At 37.0% G+C, this 25,785-nt stretch overlaps 2 protein-coding genes across 4 annotated transcripts; one reads left to right on the top strand and one right to left on the bottom strand.

Annotated features, from left to right (window-relative positions):
- Nucleotides 1-4,656: 4,656 nt before the first annotated feature.
- Nucleotides 4,657-9,061, bottom strand: dazap2 (DAZ associated protein 2). The gene is made up of 4 exons (XM_065285386.2): nt 8,883-9,061; nt 8,198-8,316; nt 7,062-7,310; nt 4,657-6,759 (listed from the first exon to the last, which is right to left on the bottom strand). The coding sequence occupies exons 1-4, from the start codon at nt 8,893-8,895 to the stop codon at nt 6,634-6,636; spliced, it is 507 nt and encodes a 168-aa protein (XP_065141458.1). The 5' UTR covers nt 8,896-9,061; the 3' UTR covers nt 4,657-6,633.
- Nucleotides 9,062-10,375: 1,314 nt separating this feature from the next.
- On the top strand, nt 10,376-24,498 carry pou6f1 (POU class 6 homeobox 1). Of its 3 annotated transcripts, XM_065285387.2 has the most exons (12): nt 10,376-10,754; nt 11,924-12,040; nt 12,395-12,439; nt 14,469-14,640; nt 14,873-14,982; nt 15,700-15,925; nt 16,233-16,423; nt 16,512-16,640; nt 16,978-17,208; nt 17,308-17,443; nt 20,204-20,369; nt 22,625-24,498. In XM_065285387.2, exons 2-12 carry the CDS (start codon nt 11,987-11,989, stop codon nt 22,968-22,970), a joined length of 1,806 nt encoding a protein of 601 aa, XP_065141459.1. In that variant the 5' UTR covers nt 10,376-10,754; nt 11,924-11,986; the 3' UTR covers nt 22,971-24,498. The 3 variants fall into 3 exon arrangements, with proteins under 3 accessions (XP_065141459.1, XP_065141460.1, XP_065141461.1); XM_065285388.2 differs by lacking the exon at nt 12,395-12,439 and having other exon boundaries at nt 10,378-10,754; XM_065285389.2 differs by lacking the exon at nt 10,376-10,754 and having other exon boundaries at nt 11,981-12,040; nt 12,360-12,439.
- Nucleotides 24,499-25,785: the final 1,287 nt, after the last annotated feature.

Here is a 25,785-nt window from a genome sequence, read left to right as displayed (position 1 = left end):
ATAGCAACCTGAAAAAAAAACTAGAAAGAACATGCGGAGCTTAACATTGTTTCTTGTAAGCAAAACCTTGATTCCAATTTCTTTAGACATTTTTAGAGTGTTTTTCGGGTAACACTCCGTGGATATAACGCACTCCTCCAAACGCAACGGGTTGAACGTTAAATAATTTATTGCACAATAAAATGGGTTACAAACAATGACAAAAACTGTTCCATAATTCATATTAAACTCAAAAGAAACGAAAATAAATACTATTTCATGTTACTATAGTTAATATGTTTCATTATGATTTTTCAAAGCAGATACGAAACGACATAACGTATTGCATCATCCCGTAAATAACTGCGCAAAACTTATGGATACTCCAATCAATGCTTTAAATTACTGCTGTCCATTTACATAATCAAGAAGATAATAAAACTTTTTTGATCCCGAGCTGGAGAAATTAGTTTACAGCATTAACGGGTCACGCGGTCAGTAAGCCCTCACCTGCCTGACTGATGTCACTATGGTACTTTGCTCCTCTCGCAAAAAAGTCTTGGAGATTTCCAACTGTCGTTGCTGGGCTGAAGTTTTATGCTTTACTAAAGGTATGTTTGGTGCTCCCAAGTCCGACAAACGCCACATGATAGTTAATCATCACAAGATGTGATTTTAGATAGTGGCATTTCCTCGCTACGATAGTCAGACACATAGGTCTACAGCCGACCGCGCTAGCCTTCATAACTATAGTTGGCATGTTTGACCATTATAGTTTTAAATAATTATGCTATTATTATCAGTACCAACGCGCATTTCGTGCTGCCCGGTGACCTTCTTGCACCTGAATAATGTAATGCGCGTGGCTGTGAGATTTCCTTGCACTTGAGATTTTGTTATTCGCGCAGTGAGTGAGTTGGTACAGTTCCATGGCATGCAATAAATATCAGAGCACCTGGGCATGACGCGCTTAAATTAATGGCTTCATGTTTAAGAAGATTGCGCCCGTGACAGTAGGCTATTGTGTGTATTTAAGTACTGAAACTAAGTAATTAAATAGCAATTATAAGACATGCGCACATAATAAACCCCTATATATGTTTCACCGTCCCTCCCCCTTGTGCGGAAAGCAGTTTTTTCTCTAGAACCCTTGAACACAGGATGGAAGACAGTAAATTATGATAAACAATGACTTTTGTGTATAGTTCATAATATCATACACCATATGACTTCTGTAACTTTCACCAGCAAAATAAAGAAAATATAAAAAAGTGCGGTGATGACGATGATGATCTCAGCACCGCGGTTGGCATCTCATTACTGCGGTGATGCGGTGACGCGGTTATCGTCACAGCCCTAATTTCTATAATTCTTGTAAATTTGATAGTGAGAGATAATATATCTATTTTGATTTAAGATATTGGAAATTTTTATATTGATATAAATATTTTTATTTGTGACATTACCTCTGAAAACCAGGATTTTATATAAAACAGTGAATCACAAAATATGACTTCAGCTTGGTTTTCAAAGGTTTATATGAATCTGACTTTCATTATGCGCAGAGGTAAAACTTAGACATGATGTTTTGAAAGGATGACAGAAAGGTCATCTGTTCCCCCTGCTCTTTCTAAAATAAAAATCTGTAGTTTGTTATATAAAAATTGTAAGATTTCTCTCATTGGCTGCTTTTAACCTTGAATATTTATTCTTTTCAAGTGGTAGTCGGGCTTGTCCTGGTAACCCTTGCCATCCTTGGATTCCTGCTGTACCGATATCTGTGCCACAACAAGGGTGTTTACAGAACAACAGGTGAGCCCGCTCCAGGAATCGACCCAGATCAGGTCTACAATGATACAGTTACTTCAAACAAAAAGGAGTACTTCATCTGACCTGCTTGGAGGAATTCAATGAAAGATCAGCCTTGATAGGCATGGACTACTATATATGCAGACGTCTAAATATGTCAGTCAGACACAGAACGGTGCATGAGCGCAACCTCTAGTCTGTGCTCTGTGGAAGAAACGCTTAGTTAAAGGGATAAAGTTTGAGTTGCATGGTGCTGTGTATTATTGGAAGGATTACCAGAAGCAGGAAATATTTGTGACATCAATAAGCTGAGGTTCCTCTTTGATTTTTGTTTGGTAAAGTCACAAAGTTTTGCGAAAACAATCATTTATTTTAAGCTGAGATATTTTTATGCCTAAATATAATTTGTATACTCACTGTTTCAGCAGAATGTGAAGAAAGTCTGATCTGTAGTGAAGCATGATTATCTATATTGCATATAATTTTATATGAGTATCATTCAATTATTTATTATAGTATTGCATGAGTTTAGCTGTGAGGTGACACTGCATGTAAATCAAAGCCGAACATTAGAGGCAATGTACAGATTTGTTTTCTTTTAAGATGTATCACACTATGCTATGAAGTGTTATCCTCCTGTCTTTTTATTTGTACTTTTTTTTTTAAACGAAATTTAAGATTTTAGTACATTTTTGGAGAATCCACTGTTACAGTGTCTTGCAAAATATTTAAATGTCATTTTTGGAGATTAATGCTTGTTTTTGTTACAAGGTCATGCTGTAACAGTGCTAAATATAAAGAGTACCTCTGAAAAACATGTTTTGATCATTGTTAATGATACTGGTTTTAAGGAGCTTGAATGCAAAACCTCTAAATGCAAGATAATGATATTAACCAGAAGCACGTATTATGCGTTAACCAAATACTTTAGCTTAAAATCCACTTAATCAAAGCCTCGGGTCATTCAGAAAAAAAAGTTTGTTGGCAGAATCCATTAAGCGTTAGAAAACATGTCAAACACACCTAAAGGGTTTTGCATCCAAGCTCTTAATATGATATTTGGGTTAACATTACACTAGAAAAGAAATTCATTCAATTTACTCTTTTTTTAAGGTAAAGTAGTTGCAATCAATTTATTTAAGCTACATTTAAAAAAAAAACTTTTTAAACTTTTGTTTAAAGGTGCAGTGTGTGAATTTTAGCGGCACCCAGTGGTTAGGTTGCGAATTGCAACCAACACCTCAGTCCACTGCTCACCCCTCGTTTTGAAACGCATAGAGAAGCTAAGGTAGCCGCCACTGGAAAAACATGTAATTGACGGAGACAACTTAGTAAAAAAGTTTGTCCGTTAAGGGCTTCTGTAGAAACATGGCGGCACAAAATGGCGACTATCACGTAAGGGGACCCTCGGTTAGGGCTGGGCGGTACGACGATATATTCCGTTACCGCGGAATAAAATGTCAGACGTAAAAGATTTTTCTATTCCGTCTATTCCGCGGAATGCAAATAAGTGGGCGTGGCTAACTCTGCCCTCCAGCATGTTAGACTGACTGTGACAGAGAAACATGTAAAATAGTTCACTTATAAATAGTGAGTGGTGTATTTCTGTACATTTTTATCATCAAAGAACAATATAAACTGAAAAAACATGTATACCGTGAAATATTCCGTTCCGTGAAATAAAATGACTCATTCCGTGAAATAGATTTTTGGTCATTCCGCCCACCCCTACCCTCGGTGTATGTAGATAAAAACATCTCATTCTAAGGTAAAAAAAAACATAACAGTTCATTATAAAAAGGTCTTTATACACCCCTGATAATATAGTTACGTATATTATTTTGCATTTTTGTCAAGAGATCCTTCTAAAAATTACACACTGCACCTTTAAATGTAGCTTAAATAAATTGATTGCAACCACTTACCTTAAAAAATGGAGTAAATTGAACTAATATTTTTTTCAGTGTATATTTACCATAAAATTAATGCAATTTATGTCTGATTCCAAGTTTAAAAATACTTAACTACTTTTTTTTATGAGTCTGATCTACAGCTTTATTGGCAAATGTTTCATTTTTTGTCTATGTTAAACATGTACGTTACAAATGTACAAATATAATTTTGTCAAAGTGAAGCAATTTTTTTTTATAATACGAGTTAGTCTCAAAATACATCAGGTTGAACTGGAATGCCTTAGACTGAAACAATATCCGTTTTGATTTTTGAAACTATTAGAAAACTGTCATAGTGAAAGAAACATGAAACACGTCCATTGAATAACAAATTAGAGCACAGATTGTCAAAATTCAAAATAGCTTTATTCTAAATTTTGTTTTATACTTAAGGTTTAGTATAAAAAAAAGTTAAGTGCACCACAATATCATTGGATTTCATTATTTCATGTAGCAAACTAGTAAGGACCTCGGATCCTTGATGCTGCAGTATGCAACCATTACAACCCATCACAACCTTGTTATATTTGAATAGAAAAACAAAAACAAAAGGGTTCCCTGAACTGTATTGTAGTGCCCACATAAACTAATACCATTCATGGCTGTCATGGTATTGAGGCTCAATAAAAGCAGTGTATCCGCTACATAGCATACGCAAAGCAAACCAAACCGTGGCACATGCCATGACAAAATGCAGCACTAAGAGTTCTGAAAGCTTTGCCCTTTGAAATTTTTTGCCTCATGTTTCTTTTTTAATGACATTCTTTACAAAAATCACAGCTATGGAAAACATGGTATCTGTTTAAGGAATGACTTAAAAGTCAGGTTAGGAATCGTGAATGCATACTTACTAGTTTTTAATTTAACATACAAAAGACTACATCAACACACAAAAAATAATCACAGATGATGTAAATGGTGGTAAGGCAATGCCAGCAAACATGGCATGTTTTTAATCATCATCATCATCACATTGCATTGACTGATGAAGAGCGTTTCCTCCTCATTGGCAAAGAGACATTCAAGTAAATTGAATGATGTCTTTGTTTGTTTACATATAAGGGCAAAACCTTTAGAACTGATGTCGGATACCCAGTGATGCACATGATACATAAAAATCCTAAAAATGTGCCCGTTTGGCACATTTCCTTTTTTAGTTAAAAATTATTGAAATATGTGAATATATTAAAAAGAGCATTTCTAAGCCTTTCCCATTAATATTATCTAGCAAAATAAGCATCATTTAAATCACGTCTAATACAAATACAGGTAACTGCTACAGAAGTCATGCAAAGTTTCATGTCGAAGCAGCTGCTTTGAAGATCATTACACAGAAATGAGGAAGATGGTGGTCTAATTTTTTCCAGATAAATAAAAACTGAGCCTAGATTTAAAGGGAGTCAAACTTTGTACCCAAACATTGAGAAAAAAACCCAGGGCATATTAGCAAAACCCAACAGCTGTTATATTTTAAGTTTTACTTTACTATTGTAAAATTATCAATGCATAAGTAACTAAAACAAATTTGAACTGATTGACAGGTCACATAAATTAACATATTTGGTACTTCTAAAAACTCAATTCTTTATTAAGAACAAAACTGAATGAAAGTGCATGCAAAAACATCAAGATACAATTAAGCAACATGTTAAACATGTAATTTCCCCCCCCCATTTTAAATACACAGCTATGCTTTGCTCTCCCAGGTGTACAATACCTACAAAGCAATCACGTTCCCCTAAATATGATATGTTTGTGTATTTCTGTATGAATCGGTGTGCAGACAAACTGTGAGTGAAGCAAAAAAGCATCTAGTGCATTCTAGTCAAGATCTTTGGTACAAGCAGCTCCCCCCAAAAAAACCAACATTAGAAAAATGCTAAATGTGCCAAAGTGTAAAATACTGAAAATGCATGGTCTTGAATAAAGCCCGACCTCTGTAAACAACGTTACCTTATGGAAAATGCTAAAGTTTGTGTAGCAAAAACATAAACATGTGAAGAAGGAAGCTGTCTGACACAAACACTAAACTAAATGAAACAGCTATGTATGTACAGCTCTGGGTATCCGACTTTAAGGGGTAAATATTGACCGAAACATAAAATATCCTCTGAACCACATGTGTTTATAGTTTGTCTTGTTCGCTCTCGTTTTACTGCATTTAGGTTCATTCATATGTAATTTCTTTGCTATTAAATAATGGTGCGCAGTACAGTTTTGGCACCAGATAATATATATAAGATCGCCCAAAGGTACAATACTCCGCTATTGTTTGAGTTTGTAAACACATCTTTCTCCTTGATTTGCATTGCTTGATTCCTCATCTCTTCCTTAATTCCTCATCTCTTTAAAACAATTAAGATAAAATAATCTGGGTGAATAATCAGGTTATCGTATCTTAATTATGATATGAAAAAAGGCTGCATGCTATTCAAAGAGGAAGTTTCAAGTGCATAGCTACTTCAGATGAACCAACAAATCTTGGCATCAAAACAAACGGCTCAAGAAGAAAAATTTGTAAGCTAAACAAATGGGACATCAATTTCAATAAAACTAAAAATGGACTGTGTTCCCCCTCCCAACCAATGACATACGGCACGTGATCACCTACGATTGTAAACCTACAATTATCATGCATTTTTGAAAACAGTTACATAATAGTGAATACACAATAATTGTGTTATACATTATATAATCGTGTGAACACACAATTATATCAACAGCGGAGTACTGTACCTTGAGTAAGGGGCTCTAACATATTACATTCCTTTAGGTTTAATCAGTATTGTGGCTTAACCAAGCTGCCCCAGGGGAGGCAGGGGAGGGATAGGGAGGTAAAGGACTGGGAACTCAGGAGGAGGGCTTCGGTTCAAGCCCAGGTTGATGCTCAATGTTACCAGATAGTGTAACCTCCACCGGAGCCCATGAAAAAGTTGCCCTTGCGTTGTGTCATCACCACATTTGCACCTTGCATGGCTGCCATCTGAGCTGCATTAGGCATGTGTCCAGGAGGTGGAGGCTTGAATATAAAAACAAACATGGAATGAAACGTGTTTTGGAGCATCTCATGGAGAAAATCTGATAATAATCAAAAAGATAAAAATCAAATAAAAAAGCAGGGTTCCTCAAATCCTATCCCGATGGACTGAAGCTCTTCAGAGTTAAGCTCCTGATCAAACACACCCACCTGATTTTCTACTAGTGATCATTTAGACATCGATTAGCTTGCCTGATCAGGGTTGGAGCTAAACTCTGCAGGGCACCGGCCCACCACGGTAGGATTTGAGGAACCTTGATATAAAGCATCATTGGAGAACTCACAGGAATGGTACCAGTGCCGCCAGGTCCGAAGCGTGCACCAGCATCGTATCCACCTTCCACCATGACGGTGGAACCGGGGGGATACATGGGTCCCATCTGATAGTATGCCATGGGAACGCCGGAGTGCATTGCCCCCATTGGAACAGACTGAGCCATGGGCATGTACATTTGAGTTCCAGGGTATGCTGAGGTCATTTGGGGCATGTGTCCAGGGGCTGGGGGAGGAGCCATGTATCTGGGCTGATAAACCTGTGAGAGTGCAACATGTTGCAGAAACAATACCAAGTTAATCATTTTGTAAGGGAAAACTGAGCGGCACTCATAGATGGTATTAAACTCCCATATAACTGCACAACATTCCGTATTAATAAAAAATATTAATAGTATAAATCCATTTGAAATGTAAACAAGCACCAGTTACACTAATAACCTATATTATACTGTAAAAAAAATCTATTATCAATTTTTAAATATTATTATTATTTAAAAACCTATTTATTAAAAATTTGTATCTATCATTACCCCCTAAGCTATAAAAGCAGCATTTATATTTATGTAAAATCACTTTATAGCACGGCCCTTTATGGCTTAATGCTTTTGTCAACAAGATTGCACCTCAAGCGAATGTTCATTGTATGATGTTGTTCATGACATCATTATATTAGCTACCATATCTTTCTCCTTTGCAACCTTTACATTGACTAATTTACTGCTAAAATGGCCTTATTCTGTTCGAAAGGTGGATAGATGATTAACCAAGTGCAATTTTGAAACTTAAAAAGATAAGAATGTTTCGCATGCAGTCTCGGTGGTATCATGGAGCACATACATTCTTGAAAAATGCCAGAAATTGTGGGCAATTCCACTGTCCTGATCAAACACACCTGCATGTCATACAAAATGAATCATAAAGACTTTGGTTTGTTTTTCAGGTGTGTTTAATTAGGGTTAAAAGTAAACTTTCCATGACAGTCACAGCACCCATCCAAGACCAGAACTGCCCACCCCAGATCTAACGTAAAACTCCTTGCTAACATTTCTTGTGATATTATATGTTATATATTATACTTAATTGTAAATATGATGATGTTAAAAGGAATAAATGAATATATTCACATAAGAATGTCTATACCCACCTCAGAGTATGGAGGAGGGGCATCTGGATATGGGGACACCTGAGCAGGGACTTGCATAGCAGGTGGGTAAACAGGTGCTGTGCTCTGCTGAGGATACACGGATTGTTGTGGATATGAACCTGTACCAATACAAAAGACAAAACAGTCAAAATATGCTCAAAACAGTTACATTGTTTTGCTGTATAATATAATGTAATAGATAGATAGATAGATAGATAGATAGATAGATAGATAGATAGATAGATAGATAGATAGATAGATAGATAGATAGATAGACGGAAAAATAACCGACAGCTAACAGGGTTAACAGCTCTTAAGTAAGTGAAAATTATTAAACAATGTATTAATAAAAATTAAAATTTCAGAGGCCGTAAGCGCGTTTAACGCGTCTCGCTCGATTAATGAGGTCACCTCTACGATCACGTCATCGCGCTGTAGCAACGAAGGCTAGCCCCCTTCACCTATTAAACATCACCCAACGTTGTAAAATGACATATTTTCGTTTTGTGTTTTGCCGTTTTACATTAAGACGTAGTCAATAACAGATATTTGGCACAAGGTTAATACGTGTTCAGTATGTAAACACGTTTGTTATGCAAGTCAGTTTAGGCTGGCTAGTCAACGGGTAGTTGCTAGGAAGCGGCTAACCAAAATAGCCGAACAGCGTAGGAGATCGCATATTTACCTTTGTTGTTCATTTTTCTTCACTATAAAGAATATCGATTAGGGGACGAAAATGTTCACAAGTCGAATTCTGTGTTTATTTGGCAATAAATTAAAGGTTTACACAAAGTTCCTCGTCCTTTTTTTATTCGTTACTTCCTTGTTTTCGTCTGGTTTCCTTTGAGTGTATTTGTGTTGGGAGGAGCTACGTCAATGCACGTCATATTTTACACGCCACGCCCTGTTAAAGGCAACTCATGACTTACGTTAAACCGGAAACGAAAGTTAAAATAAGCCCCATTTTACCATCTAAAAACTAAGTTATTTAAATGTTTTGCTTTATTTTCATGTTATGACGTATATGTCATAATTCTCTGTATATACTGGATATGCTTGTGTGGTGTGTGCTATATTTAGTATAATATAGTTTTATTTTTAGATATAGCACTTTCGGAGTGTCATTTATTGCCCCTATATAAATGTTGATATAATAACTTTGATATTGATAGTGGTAGAAGTCTGTGCAAAATGGTATTGCACTGGTTAATATTGATGACTGTCAATAATTATTTTACTTACTATCAAAATATCTGTTATTGTTAATTGTGTTGAATATGCATGTTTTTTCCCCATATAACTTACATACCATGCTCCTTAAAGTCATTCTCAACAAACCTTCAACATTAATTGCAAAACAGAACTGAAGCCCAGACTAATTCATTAATGTTCACATTAAAAATCTCAGTGTTTGCTGTTTAAATGTTTTTTTTTAGCATAACTCTGTCAAAGAAAGTGAATAAATATATTTTAACATTAACATGCTTTTATTTCTGTATAATTTTCTTATCAAATCTACATGTAATACAGAACAATATGCTTTAATGGTGGGGCTCTGTGTTGGATGTGAACCTAATTACAGATTCGTCTGTATTCAGCCATCACTCTGTTCCCCTTGAGCTCCATGGCAATATGCTGCTAATGCATGCAAATAGAGGTGTTTGCCAGCTGGCTTGGCAACAGAGGAAATACAGAAAGTGTGAGCAGAGACACAACGTCTCTTTCATAAGCCAGTTCATTACAAAAGAGGCAATATATGTCTTGTAAATCAAATACAAGATTCAATGTGCTTCTTCCAGTGCATGAGAAGAAAACAGTAAGATCACAACTTGTATTCATCTAGAATTACCAAAAGTTACATTTGTGTTAGTCTTGATGACTGTACTATTATTCTAAAATTTTAAATGTATATATAATATTTTAAAAAATTAACTTACCCTACATAAAATCTGTATATAGAATCAGTGGACAAACTGTTATGTCTTTATCCTCATGAAATATTTGCTTTGTTTTTTTATTATATTCCTCATTTGTCAATAAAAAACTTATGCTCTGTGTTTGATCACTGTAAAGTATGTCAACAAAACGACTATTAATATTATTATTTGCAGTTTACAGTATAATAATCCATTACAGTGTAACTGCGGTACACATGTTACTGTCTCTTTAAATCTGCCATCGCTTCTGTTCTGTCGAGCCAGCGCCATTTTTTCAACGCAAAACTCGGCCTGCATAAATTATGTTCATGACGTAGTGCAAAAGAGTAAAATTGCGTTAATTTTGGGGGAATTTTCTGCAGATACAGGTTCACCTTAGCTACTAAGGAGCATTTACCTCACTGGCATAACAGTTAACGAAAAGACGTCATTAAATATTAAGGAAAAGAGGAGCAGCGCCGTCCCGAGCCTCCTTATCAATGCAAATAGCTCTTTTGTGTGCATCTGTAGCGCGCGTCTGGAAGCTGTGAGATGAATTTTTAATGATGCATGTTTCAAACAAACTGTGTCAAAGCTAGGCGAAGGAGGAGAAATAAAGAAAACAGCCCACGTTTCAGCGGGTAAGTCGCAAATATGATCGCAGTTTTAACGCATTTGTGCACGCGCGCAGTACGAACTGAGAGAAATCGGAACGAGGTTTTGGTTAATATGCAATGGTCTTAATTAGCATAATTTATATATTTATGATAAAGAGAAAGGAAACGCATCAAATACCGTCGCGCGGCATAGCATGTTGGCACGTGAGGTGCGCGATCAGTGGATGAGCAATGTGTCCCGTAGGGAGACTTTTATTCGTTCATTGAGGATTTGGGGGTGTTGCACTGGACCCTGCGGAAGTTTTTATTAGATCGGGGATTTTTATGAGTCGTGCATCACGAACCGGTTGCCCCCAGTGATGTTTTGTCACGGGGACAGATACGTGAACGTATCCGTGTCCCGTCACTGTCAAGATTGCGACACAGCTTGTTTGAAAAGAGTCGGGGCCCTCGAAGGCCTGATGTGAAAATGTCGCACCCCTGAACGAGCCAGGCTTGCATAATGCTCTATTGTTTTAATGCTCACGTGCAAAACAGCTTACATTTTACTGTACACGCGCAATATTGACAATGTGGGGTTGATTTATAGCATCATGGACCAATGAGAAAAACTTGTTAAACCATCTGTTACTTGTGTCCGAGTATTTGAAATGACAACCTTGTTAGCAACGTCATATGCTTGACTACGTCATAGCAAGTCAACTTGTCAAGCATTTGTCATGTTAACATATTTGTTTTTGGTAGCTTAAATAAGAAATAAGTGTTAATTAATATCCAAACTTAATAAAGAGTGCAAGGTTATTTTCATTGAATATGTGATGGACAAAATTGTATGAATGCATATATATATATATATATATATATATATATATATATATGAAGCCAAGCTAATATAAAAATATGTAATAAATAAATATTAAAATTGAGGCTATTAATAGAATGTGCATTGGCGGGAAACTCACAGACTCTGTGCGGGCAACCTGGTGCCTGAGGGCAACATGTTGGAGATCATATATATATATATATGACAAAAAAGTAGCCTTCCAGTTTTATCCATTGTGGTAGCCCTTGTTCACAAAAAGGTTGGAGATCCCTGTATTAAACTATGACACGGAGTTCACCAAATCTGTCATTCAGTGAATGGATTTTAGATATCCTGAGACTATTCCTAGTGACCGCCATGTTTCTTTCAGGTGATACTGTGGTGCTGTATCATTATGCAGAATCATTGATCATCTCAGAGTTAAGACATCACAATGGACACTGAGGATCTACCAGAAAACAATGCTCCTCTTACTGTCAACGAACAGGTATTCATAAAAGTCAAGGCAACCTCCATGCTTTTTTGTACATAAAGAGTACACACATACTTTAACATTTCATTCAATGTCCAGCCATCACACCTCTGATTGAGCCTCATGCCTCCTCGTCCCGCGTGTGTAGTCTGCATTCATTCGTGAGCACAAGCAATTCTCTTCTGGTAGTGCGGGGTTTGTAGAAAGCATTGCTTATGCTAGATTTGGGCTGACTCTCTTGTTTGTTGGCTGAACTTGTGTCACCTGTGTGTCTTTGGTTGGTTGGTTGGTTCTTTGTCTCCTAATGTGTGCTTGGCATCTCTGTTCTCTTTAGCCATTCACTGTCTGACAGCAGAAGTGTTTTCTCAGATTTTAGGTTCCTGCACTTTGAAATTCCCAGTAACGGACGACCAGGTACGCAACCTATCTGAGCCTCAATCTCTGCCTGTGCATTTCTCTACCCTTCTGATCCTGTGATGTTTCTCTGATCTCAACTGAAATGCAATTTGGAAACGTTATCGAAAAAAGAGTTTTAAATTTTTAGGCTAAGCTTAAACTTCTGTTTAAGCTTTTGCTTAAATATTGACAGCAGAATTTAAATAGATTTCATATAAACTGCTGTCAGTCGCAAATAAAACAACAAGGGCTGGGTGATATTGTTACGAATATACACGATTTAAGAGTTTTATTGTCATATATATATATATAACAAACATGTGCAAGAACAGATAAATGTGTGAAAAGTATAACAAAATACATTTGTTATCTGGTAGTGGTTTGTAATCAGGTTTTTAATATTTTGTGACATTTTATTACAAACCTGATAATAAACCATAAATATTTGTTATATCTGATTATATCTATGTTGTGAAGTGGCTTAAAATGCTGCCTGGCACAGATTTAAACTATATTTAATGCCAAATGTAAAATACAGTATGTTGCATAAAACATATCGACTTGCATGAACATTTTTTAATTGATGACGCAAACATTTTCTTCTTACAGAGCCAAAACAATATAAAGCAACGAATATTCGGCAACCAAAACTGTTTTTTAGGTGTTCGGCCGAATAAATTATAAGACCTAATACATTTTACCGAGGGTTAACTATTTTGATAATGCAATCAAATAGCAACCATTACAGCAGGGCTGGAGTGGGACTCATTTCATGCCTTTTGCTGTGTACACACCAAACGCGAAGCATCGCCTTCCTCGCTGTAGATTACTAACGGGATTTAACTTTATGTCATGTGAATTTTTCACTTGAGATGAATATTTTCAACTTACGCAAAGACTCGCGAATAGCGTGTGTTTTTGCGGCAATAGGCTTTATACCCAGCTGCACTACTTCCTGAACTTCAGCCAGCTCCTTGTTTCCTGTCTTCCATTATTGGACAAACTGATTAATCCAGGTGTGCCTGACCTCAGTAGTCACAACAACAATAATCAGACACACCTGGATTAATCAGTTTGTCCAATAATGGCAGACAGGAAACAAGGAGCTGGCTGAAGTTCAGGAATTTGCATTGCCCCGCACGAGTTCATGTCTATTTGTGTCTTTGCATTGACTTTGTATGTAATCTACTCACGCAAATCGTTTGCGCGTTTGGTGTGTACACCCCGGTAGACCCTCCCACTTTAGTTGATGACTGACTATATTAAAATAATATAATTAAATCCTCAGTATAGCCAATATAAGTCAGCAAAAACTGTTCTTATTTTATTTTTCAAATCATTATTTTATATTTTTTATAACTAAGATCATAAGCATAAGCATACTTTGTGTCAAAAAAGAACAAATATATAATGGATTTTTTCCAATAAACTTTTACTTTTTGTTACATCTATGACTTAGATTTCTAATAATTATGATTTGTAGATCATTTTACTTTTAGTGGCCGCATCAAGTTGCACTCAAGTTTATTTTAAATGTACGTTTTCCAAGCATTTTAGATATATAATGGAGAATTCTTCCTTTAAGTGTTCGGAACACAATTTATTTTGGGCATAAAGCAGTAGGGACATATATTTTAGGCGAATTACGCGAGTGGGGCTGCTGTGAGTGCAGACAGCCTAGGGACAGCAACATTCAACCTGGTGGCATTACAACACCGGTCCTCGCGGCCAAAAAACAAACCGGCTGAAAAGTTTTGGTTGCTGAACATTGGGTGCACTCCTACTCGTGAAACTTGATAGGAAAAATTATAATGTTGCCTAAGTTGATATTTCATATTTATTACAAATATTAGATATTGCTCAGCCCTAGCATCAATTTCATAAGCGTTAACTTGTTGAACATTCTAAAGTACAATAGCTATGAGATCAGAATACACACAAACTGGTGTAAACTCATCCATAACAGACCATGGCCCATGCTCATCTTCTCAACACTGTTTCTCATCACCACATAGAAGAGACCATGACATACTGTTATACCCTTCAGGTCATCGTCATGTCAGGTCAGGAGACCATCCGTGTGCTGGAGGTGGAGGTGGATACGGTCCTGTCCTCCTCAGGAACTGATGGGAAGGCGGAGTCGGGGGGTGAGGAGGTGGGCGGTCAGACCCTGGATGCAGTTGAGGAGGTTCCATTGGAAAGTCCAGTAACCACAACCGGTAAGAGAATTATGAGACCGATCAATAAATGATATAAATAGCAGCGTTAGCTCTGTATCATAGCAACCCACAGCTATTTCGAAAGAGTCCTAATTGAAATAAATGCAAGGTTTTGAGGAGAACACACCATTCATTATGTTGTCTATGCATACAAAATCATGTCAGAATAGCCAGATTTTTATGTAGCTAACAGCAGATGAATAATAGAGGTTTTGCTTCATTTTGCTTGCAGTAAGTGTGGATGTCTCAGCACCTGCAGCCCTGACTGTAACCCCTAAAGCGTCCATCAGTGTGTCCCAGCCACAGACCAGTGTACCTATTACGGTTCAGGCCTGCCCGCAGGTAAACACCATTTTCTTGTCTTAAAGGGACACTCCACTCTTTTTGAAAATATGCTCATTTTCCAGCTCCCCTAAAGTTAAACATTTAATTTTTACAGTTTTGGAATCCATTCAGCTGATCTCCCCATCTGGCGCTACCACTTTTAGCATAGCACAGCACAATCCATAGAATCTGATTAGTCCATTAGCATCGCAAAAAAATAACCAAACAGTGATATTACGATGCAATGATATTACGCAGCAGCCGAAAATAGTCCCCAGTTATTGAAAGTTACCAAGGGGACTATTTTCGGTCACTGCGTAATATCATTGCTCCTGCTGGAGCCGTGTTACGGCAGCAAAGTCCTTGATTATTACGCCAGAATGAGAGTATAGTTCCTACCCATATCTGCCTAGAAAATCACAACTTTCCGTCGGTTTTAGTACACGATGTAACTACAGAAGAGTCAAGTTTTAAACGGGAAAAATATCGAAACTCTTTGGTTATTTTTTAGCGTGATGCTAATGGTCTAATCAGATTCAATGGATTATGCTAAGCTATGCTAAAAGTGGTACCGCCAGACCCAGAGATCAGCTGAATGGATTCCAAAACGGTAAAACTCAAATGTTTAACTCAAGGGGAAACTGAAAATGAAATTTTTTCCCTTTTAGTTCCCATTGAAAGTTTCCCTTTGCAACCCTACACACAAATTTATCATACGTTCTGTTTTCCTGCCAGGTTCTGACGCAGGATGGTTTGGCCTCTCTGATGACTGGTATGCTGGCCCAGCAGAGTTCTCTGGGTCAGCCATTTCTCATTCCTCTGAGCATGGCCGGATCTGTTGGAGGTCAGGGTGGTCTGGCAGTCATCACCTTACCCACCGCTACTGTGGCCACTCTTCCTGGCCTCGCTGCTGCCAGTCCTGCTGGAGGACTGCTGAAGCTGCCATTCGCTGGGCTGCAAGGTATGAACTAAGCTCGCATTTCAATACAGTGTTGTTGTTAAGTATTGCATTTATGTAGCTCAACTGGTAGAGCATTGCGTTAGCCACGCGTACTGATGAAATGTGGTACTTTGGATAAGCACTTTCCAAATGCTTAAATGTAATGTACAATTATTTTGATGGCATAAGATGAATTTTAAGATGCATGGAGATAGAGCCGCATATTATTATCTTCATTTAAGTGAAAAAGCAGTTTTACTGATCAGGTATATGGCTGGTGTCACTGGAGTTGGTGGTTTATGTTCACCCTTTGTGTGTCTCCTCCCAGCCGCTACTGTTTTGAACCCCACACAGGCCGTCCTGCAACCCCAGGTGTCCACTCTACAGCCTGTGCACGCGGCCATGCAGCCAGCGCAGACGGTATCATCCACGGCTGCGTCTGCTGTGCAGAAGCCATCAGAACCCAGTGTTTCGGTCGCAACGCTTCAGACTGCAGGCCTGTCCATAAACCCTGCTATTGTGAGTAGGCAACCTGTGATTGGGTGGTTTGCAACAGAAATGTAAAGGTTAATGAATTTTGGGTACATTCGTCTTGTTTGTTTTTCAGATAAGTGCTGCGTCTCTGGGCGCGCAGCCTCAGTTCATCAGTTCTCTTACTACGACTCCCATTTTCACAAATGCCATGCATAACGTTGCAGGACTTACAGGCCAAATTATTACCAATGCACAGGGTCAGGTCAGTAGCAAAATACGATCAGCTACATCCATATATACATTCAGATGTGCCTTGTATACAGACAGTGCTAATTTTAGTTTTTTTAACATAGTTTTAATTTAACATGAACATGACTAAACAAAGTTAACCAGGACTTACATGATTTCTTTATTTATAGAGACAGGAGTGATTATTTAGGGTTGGAACTAATCCTGTATTCTGTAGCGCAGTGGTAGAGCATTGCTTTAGCAGGGCAAAAGGTCATGGGTTTAAACTCAGTGAACACACATACTTATAAAAATCGACACCTTGGCCCTGTTTAGACCTGGTATTAAGATTCATCAGTATCTGTCTGTAGGTGATTGGAACGCTACCTCTTCTGGTCAATCCTGCCTCACTGGCTGGAGCTGCTTCTACATTACCCACTCAAGGCCTGCAGGTCCAGACCGTAACCCCACAGCTGCTCCTCAACGCCCAGGGTCAGATCATTGCTACAATAGGGAACGGCCCAGCGGTCACTACCCAGTCCGCTGCATCTGTCCTCCCCAAAGCTGCTGTGCCCCTAACGCTCACCAAGACTACTACGCAGGTACTGTTGTGTCAAGATACCTTAGCATTAGGTGTGAGTGATATTGTTTTTTAAACATTGTACTCCGATCTGTTAATTTTCTGTGTTTTGGTTCTGTAGGGTCCCGTTGGGAAAGTTGCTCAGTCTAAAGTGATCATTGCTCCTCAGCCCACAGCGGGTAAAGTAGTCACAGCTCTCACCTCTGCTGGTGTCATCGCCTGTGGAGACATGCCGACTGTTGGCCAACTTGTCAATAGTAGGTTTATATTTAGATCTTTCGATTTGTTTCGATTCCACTTTCATAAAAAAAATCTGATAATTTTCTCACCCCCATGTCATCCAAGATATTTATGTCTTTCTTTGTTCAGTCAAGAAGAAATTACGTTTTTTGAGTAAAATATTCCAGAATTTTTCTCCATATAGTGGACTTTGGTGGACCTCAACAGTTTGCAGTTTCAATGCAGCTTCAAAGGGCCCTCAACGATCCCAACCGGGGAATAAGGGTCTTATCTAGGAAAACGATCGTCATTTTCACCTAGTTTGCACCATTTCGACCTCTGGCGCAGTAATATTGACAGAAGGTTGAGCGAGAGGGGGAGTAGTCAGGAGTGATGATGGTACTCTGCCCGAGGTCGAAGTGCTGCAAATTAAGTGCTCTTCCACCATACAATATAGTTCTCATTTTACATCTGCTTACAGGCGCAAAAGAGGATGTTTTTCGCCGACCGAGAATCCAAAAACGGTTACTGAGTTTTTTAAATGAGCGCATGCGTAAGAACAGCCTCCCGCCTTCACAGCTCATTTCTAGGGAACGCCTTCCTAAACTCGTGCACGAACGAGTGTTTGTTTGCCACAGGCATATGCTGTGTCGCGTCAGTGAATTCATTGTGTGAAATAATATGATAATAAACACATAAGACGTTAAAACGTTAGATCAGTCGACGCTAACTTACTCCCATTTCAACTAGCATGTAGCAGACTGGTCACTGCCTTACAACTACAGTACAATAACAACGTCAATATACCTGAATAACAGTACAACAATAATTACATCCACAAAGAAAGAATAATCACTGTTACCTGTTGAGAAGATTTTTTGCGAACTGCGCGTCTGTCTTGACACCTCTCTGTTCATTCATTGCTCTCCAGCGTCGAAATGTTTCTTCATTAACGACTCTGGTTACATTAAGTTACGTTCTACTGACAATTTTCTCCTATTACCAGCGGCTTTAAAAAAGTCTTTCTTTTGCGTCCTACTTCGGGTTTTTTCTCTTCCATGGTGCAAATTCGAGGAGGAAAGCAGGATCGACAATGAAAACAAACCGAAACTTAAGACGGAGTTTCATGCGCAGTTACTGGAGCGCGCACGTATCTCACAAGGATCGTAATGGCAGTGATTGACAAGCCAGAGGGCCAATGATGATTGCGATGACCGCAAGAGCAATTGGCTGATGTTTTTAAGGCCTTATCTTGTGCACAGATGACATATATTAATATTATTACTTTCAGTGCACCTAATAAATAGTCTTTTATCATTTAGTAAAGACAGTTTCAAGTAATATTGCAAAAATGTATAAAACAAACATCCTCTTTTCCACCTTTAAAAAATCGGCACATTTTATTTTGTGCCACCATACTTACTCGTGTAACTAACTACTCATGTAACAGTCTTTAAATAGGAAAACCATGGAAGTGTTTGGTGGCTTCTAAATTCATCCCTGTTTGGATCCTAAGGAATGAGGAATGGGGCTAGGCTAAATGCTAACACATTCACAACGCCCTGTACAAAGATTAAATGTATTAATTTGTCTAAGTTGAGGTAAGAACATAGTAAAATATTGAAAACGGTGGTGTTTTCCTTTAAAAGTACTCTTTTTTTTTTTTTTTGCGAAAATGACAATTGTTTCACTAGATACGACCCTTTTGCCTCGAATGGGATTGTTAAGAGCCCTTTGAAGTTGTATTAAAATTGTTAAAAGGATAGTTCGGCCAAAAATGATATTAAACCCATGATTTACTCACCCCCAAGCTGTCCGAGTTGCATATTTCCATCTTTTTTCAGACAAACACATTTTCGGATATTTTAGAAAATGTTTTAGATCTTTCAGTTGATTAAATGTAATGTTACGGGGTCCACGACCTTCAAGTCCAAAAAAAGTGCATCCATCCTTCACAAATTAAATCCAAACGGCTCCAGGATGATAAACAAAGGTCTTCTGAAGGTAATCCGCGCGGTGTTGTTGTAGAAATATCCATATTTAAAACTTTATTAACGAAAATAGGTAGCGAAAATTCCGGTAGCGCCGCCATCTTAGTCGCGTCCGCATTCAGGATGAGAGCTTACGCAGCCTACGGAGGTTACTCTGCTGCTGCCGCCCTCCGAATTTGTCATACGTCACTAAGAAAAGTGCGTACACTACGCTAATACTCTCTCCTGAATACAGAGGAGTCTAAGATGGCGGCGCACCGGAAGGTATTTATTTTCGTTAATAAAGTTTTAAATATGGATATTTCTACAACAACACCGCACGGATTACCCTCAGAAGACCTTTGTTTATCATCCTGGAGCCGTTTGGATTTAATTTGTGAAGGATGGACGCACTTTTTTTGGACTTGAAGGTCGTGGACCCCGTAACATTACATTTAATCAACTGAAAGATCTAAAACATTTTCTAAAATATCCGAAAATGTGTTTGTCTGAAAAATGATGGACATATGCAACTCGAACAGCTTGGGGGTGAGTAAATCATGGGTTTAATATCATTTTTGGCCGAACTATCCCTTTAAGGTCCACTATATGGAGAAAAATCCTGGAATGTTTTCGTAAAATAATTGACTTAACAAAGAAATATATAAACAGGTTGGATGACATGGGGGTGAGTAAATATCAGGATTTTTTATAAAAGTGGAGTAATCCTTTAAGTGTTCAACAGGAAGTTCACCCAAAAATTGTTATTGGATCTGATCTTGAGCTCAGCTAAAAGTACTTAAAAATATTTTATTTTGCTTCGATTAGAGCCACAGTCTGTGAATGAAGAAGAGGCCATTAATCTGGAAGAGATCCGCGAGTTTGCCAAGAATTTCAAAATTCGACGGCTATCTCTTGGTCTTACACAGACTCAAGTGGGTCAGGCTCTGACTGCTACAGAAGGACCGGCCTACAGTCAGTCAGCTATCTGCAGGTGAATTTAACATCTGTCTTCACTATATCGGTCTCTATCTTACTTCTTTGTCATTAGTGACTGATTTTGCTATTTTACTCTCTGCAAGTGTTATAGAGCTCTTGCTAAATTTAAGTCACTTTCATTTATTTTTTTGTTATCACAATGCTAGTTTATTCTTTTCAATGTCATATAAACGAGTAATTAGTGACAACCAAGACTTTTTCATAGACTAGTTTTTGATCATTAAGCATAATTTATGTCAAATGCTCAAAGCATGTATAATTTGTATACATATTCAAATTCATGTTATTTTCTTAAAGGTAAATTTAATATGGAATGAGGCGAGCTGGTAGTTAATTTTTTTACATGTATGCCAACTTACCACACAGTCAAATTCACAACCTCGCAAAGCAGATTTTATTTGACTCAAAGGCATACAAAGGTAATACCTCTCCTGGCCTACAGGGGTTGCAATAAGCAGTTAAAATAGGTCTAAAGAGGTGACACCACAAGTTTAAAACTTATGTAAACATCTTAGGTCTTGTCCCAAATGGCATGTGGACTTTAGTTTGGTCTCGTGGCCTTAAATTGCACGTACTTGCTTAGTCTACGAGTCCATAAGGCAGGGCTAGTCAACTAGCGGCCTGCGGGCCAAGTTGCTGGTCATCTTTGTCTGATTTAAAATCAGGTGGTTACTTATACCTGCATGGGATGCCAACCGCCTGAGGGTGCGTAAATATCGGATCCGATTTGAGCGTTGGATGCATAAAAAAATAAACTTGTGTAACTAGGGTGGCCATTCGTGCCAGTTCCGCCGGACACGTTGCGAACATGTTTTTGGGTTTTTTCTCCGGAAGTCGCGTTGCTCGACCGCTTACGTCATCGAGGTTCTCACGTTTCAGTTAAAATACATTAGAAAATTAAGATTTATTTCTTTTAAGACATACAATCATTGTAGTTTCATTCTTACCTTGAAATGTAACAGTTGCTTTTCTGAAATCAAACCCGAAATATTAAACTTTGATGACGTATGCGGTCGACCAACGCGACTTCTGGAGAACGAACCCGAAAACATGTTCAGGACGTGTCCGGCGGAACTAGCACGAATGGCCACCCTATGTGCAACTAAACCGTGTGACTGTGACCAGAAGTAACGTATTTCAGTGTGTTCCAATAAAAACACTGTGCAAGGTGAAAATTATTAATAATTTTTTTGTTTAACTTTAACAGTATCACTTGAATCCTTTAAAAACTATTGATTACTTAATAAAGTAAATTAATAAGTATAAATGCCTTGACACAGATTAACGATTAAACTAAAATTTCATTACGACTGTCACTAGGGGGCGAACTCCGACCGTCGTGTCTGTATGTTGTGTACAATTAAAACGTTGGTTGAGCCGATATATCTATAAAATATTAAAAAAATATTAATTTTTTTCGTTTAAATAGTTAAAATTGATTTGCAGAAACGTGTTTAACTTTATTGTTGAACATATTATTTAAAAAATATAAGTAGCAATTAGGGCTCTGTCACGATTATGCAATTTGGCTAACGGTTAATTGCCTAATAAATTATGGCGATTATGACGATTATTTATTTATTTATTTTTTTTGCTTTGAGGATTATTATGATTGATTGTCTGTATTATTTTATTGACATTTAATTCTCATACATTTTTGTTTGTTCATTAAATAAGTTCACACGTTGTGATTATTTAAATTAAATATTTTGCAAGGTTTACCTGGCTGTAAATTTTAATACCCAAAACACACATTTAAAAGTTATTATTTAATTAATATATCTTTCCAAAACTGAAAATTCTTCACAAGAAATAAACACAATAAAGTTTCTAAAAAATACCTGAAAATTAAAATGCAATCAAAATAAACTATACCAGAACAGGCCGAAATAGTAGCCAATCCTGCTAAGGTCATATTAGTACTGGACCACATGTCTGTAGTGGCTGAAAAAAAAATCAATTCCTGCAGCTCCCCCTTGTGTTTTTTAGAGAGATGTGCAATCATTGCGGTGATCTGAAATCATCGCGACGAGGTCAAACAATCGCGATGAGACGATTATTTAATTATTGTGACAGCCCTAGTAGCAATGAGAAATACAGTATAGCATGTTGACTCAGACTGCCACTCCTGCTTGCTTAAGTTTGACATTAAAACAAACCAAACGTTCCTGTGGGAAAACAGACCTCTGCTGCATGCATTTTCCCCTTTAATGTATTGGACTTTCAAATTCTTTATCCTTTTATTTAAAGGTTTGAGAAGCTGGACATCACTCCAAAAAGTGCCCAGAAGTTGAAACCCGTACTGGAGCGCTGGCTGGCTGAAGCTGAGCTCTGGAATCAGAAGGGTCAGCAGAACCTGATGGAGTTTGTCGGCGGGGAACCATCCAAGAAACGCAAGCGAAGAACCAGCTTCACACCCCAGGCCATCGAGGTCCTCAACACTTACTTTGAGAAAAACTCCCTTCCGACCGGCCAGGAAATCACAGAGATCGCCAAGGAGCTGAATTACGATCGAGAGGTGGTCAGGGTTTGGTTCTGTAATCGTCGGCAGACTCTAAAAAACACCAGCAAGATCAATGTGTTTCAAGCCCACTAGGAAGGTTTGGTGTACACTAAATGCTTGGATTTTGGGTGCTCGTTGCAAAATGACAGAAATGGCTGATTTTCAAATTTCGCCCAGCGACTCTTGAAACCACTCAGACACACAGTACTTTATTTTCACTTTTTTCCTTCTGTTGTGCTGCATGCAGAGTGACCTTTGGTGTGCCACCATAATATCAAGATGCTAAAATGGCCTTTGGACTATGTCAAGTATCGAAGATGTTGCTGCTTTTATCAATGAAAATAAGCATTCGTTCATACACAAACAAGAAACGTGCAACGCATTCTCGTAGAAGCAAATTTCGCAGAAACAAAACTGTGGTTACTTTGACGAATTTGCTTTCGCTGTAGCAATAGCAGCTATATGGGTTGTAACTGATTTTTTTTTAAGTTTTACTGACATTTCCATTTCTTGTGTTCATATAGTTTGGCTGTACATAAATATGTAATACATTTACCTAAAACAAACTGGTATTTTGTAATTTTTAGGTCGGTTCTGTTCGGTTCCCATGAGATCATTGATCCCTCAGTGTGTGTATACAGTAGTTGTGGTTCGGTTGAACTTCATACTGGACAATCATAGTACTCTGAATCAGACAGCATGACCTGCTTTTAAATGGTTAAATCTTCTGTGTTAAGTTTGGACTGTCATGTTCACCCATTCATTTAGGTCCTTGTATAATTTCCATTGTGGTCTGACTTTTGATTTAAATATTAAATTTAAAGTGTATTGAAGATTACAGTAACTGATGTTGTAGATGTCCTATGGATTTTATGGAAGTTTTATTTTTTATTTTGTCATAGCTAGTTAAACACTAACTTTAACATCAGGTGGTGCTATTAAAGAGAAGATTTAAATCAATGCTTATATGGGGCACTTAAGAAACCTGACATTTAGTTTATTGTTGATCAGAGACATATTTAACATGACAAATGTTAAAGGATATTATCAAACATTGCAATTTATAATTAGCTTAATGCATTTGGATTGCACTCTGATTTATAAAAGGTAGAACTTTAAAAGATTGTGACTAACAATTGTGCAAAAAATATTTGGTTTATATGAACCTTTTGAACACAAAATATGTGATGGGAAACAAACAAATGTGCATCAACACGCTGGACTATGTTCTAAACATAAAGCTATATTGTTCTTATGGACCTTCAGTATTTATCTTATGTATTCTTATCTTGATTGGTACAGTACCAGAAAATTCACAATATAATGTTGTGAAGAAGGAACGGTGTAATGAAACACAATGTTTTTAAGACTATAAACACGGATCAAAAACATTTTGAGCGAATACATTTTTAAACGATGCCCTAACAATTGCATTTACAGATTATAAATGCGGTATTCCATTAACTATATTTATTTTGTATCAATTGTAATGTTTGGTATTAACTTGTTATTTGAATAAATTAACACTAAACACAGATTATGTAGTGTATGGTTTTTAAGTCTTGATTAAGGTCTGTCATAGTAAGTATCTTTGCAAATAATAAAATACTGTACCAAGTAAGCAAGTAATGACTTTTTTCTCAGATCACAGATTTCTGACTGTTCACAGTACACAAATCAAGTTTATTTTAAACGACTAAACCTAAAAATAATGGTTGGGTAAGGGTGAAATGTAGCAACCAATAGGACAATTTCCTATGGATTTTCCATGTTTCACTTGTGTTGTTTTGAGAAACGGTTGTACGTTCATACTTGATACCGAGCTCTACTGAAAAAAAAACAATAAAACCATTACAGAAAATTCTAATGGTTTCCATTAAAATACCAATAGGAACCATTAGCTTTTACCATTAAAACCACTACACTGTAGTGTGTTTTGGGCCATATTTCATTAGAACCAATAAAATTCCCAATAAAACCATAAGAATTTTCTGTAATGGTTTTATTGTTTATATATATATATATATATATATATATATATACACATATATATATAGAACCCCAGCAAACACAGAACGTTCCTCTAACATTAGTTTTTGGCTTTCCAGAATGTTTTTTGCCAAGGTTTGTATTTTGTTAGCCAGGAAAGTTTTCTTTACATAAATATAACGTTATTTTTATGTTAGTTTAACGTTTCCCTAACGTTTTAGGAACATTATTCTAACGTTAGGGGAATGTTAAACCAACCTAAAAATAACGTTTCCCCTAACGTTATGAGAACGTTATTCTAAAGTTAGGGGAACGTTAAACTAACCTAAAAATAACATTCTATTTATGTAAAGAAAACTTTCCTTGCTAACAAAAACAAACCTTGATAAATAACGTTATGGAAACCAAAAAACTAACGTTAGGGGAGCGTTTTGGGAACCAACATTATTATTATTATTATTATTATTATTATTATTATTATTATTATTATTATTATTATTATTATTAAAAATTGTTAGCTTGGACTGTCATAAAAAACAACAACATCAAAAAAAAATGAAATCATCACAGATTGAAATTATATTGGTTTTTAATGAAAACGGAATATGTTGGCTTGTATTGGTGGGATGCTAACTGATGTAAACTTTGTAATGGTTTTAATAGTAAACGTCAACAAAACAGCTGATGCTCCATAATATTTAAAGGCGTTTCTATTTGTTTTAAATTTATTTATTTAATACATTAATTAATTAATTATATATTGCGTTAATGCAAGGTTACAAAAGTTTGAATTTCCACTTATATTCCTCAAACTTTATATGATAACAATATTTTAGAGGACTGCATGCCATGTATAAATGTACATTTGTTTATAATAATAATAATAAATAAATAAATAAATAAATAAATAAATAAATAA

This window comes from Paramisgurnus dabryanus, chromosome 21 (assembly GCF_030506205.2).
Source record: "Paramisgurnus dabryanus chromosome 21, PD_genome_1.1, whole genome shotgun sequence".
NCBI lineage: Eukaryota > Metazoa > Chordata > Actinopteri > Cypriniformes > Cobitidae > Paramisgurnus > Paramisgurnus dabryanus.
Note: the sequence above shows the minus strand (reverse complement) of the source record. Positions and strands in the feature narration are given on the sequence as shown.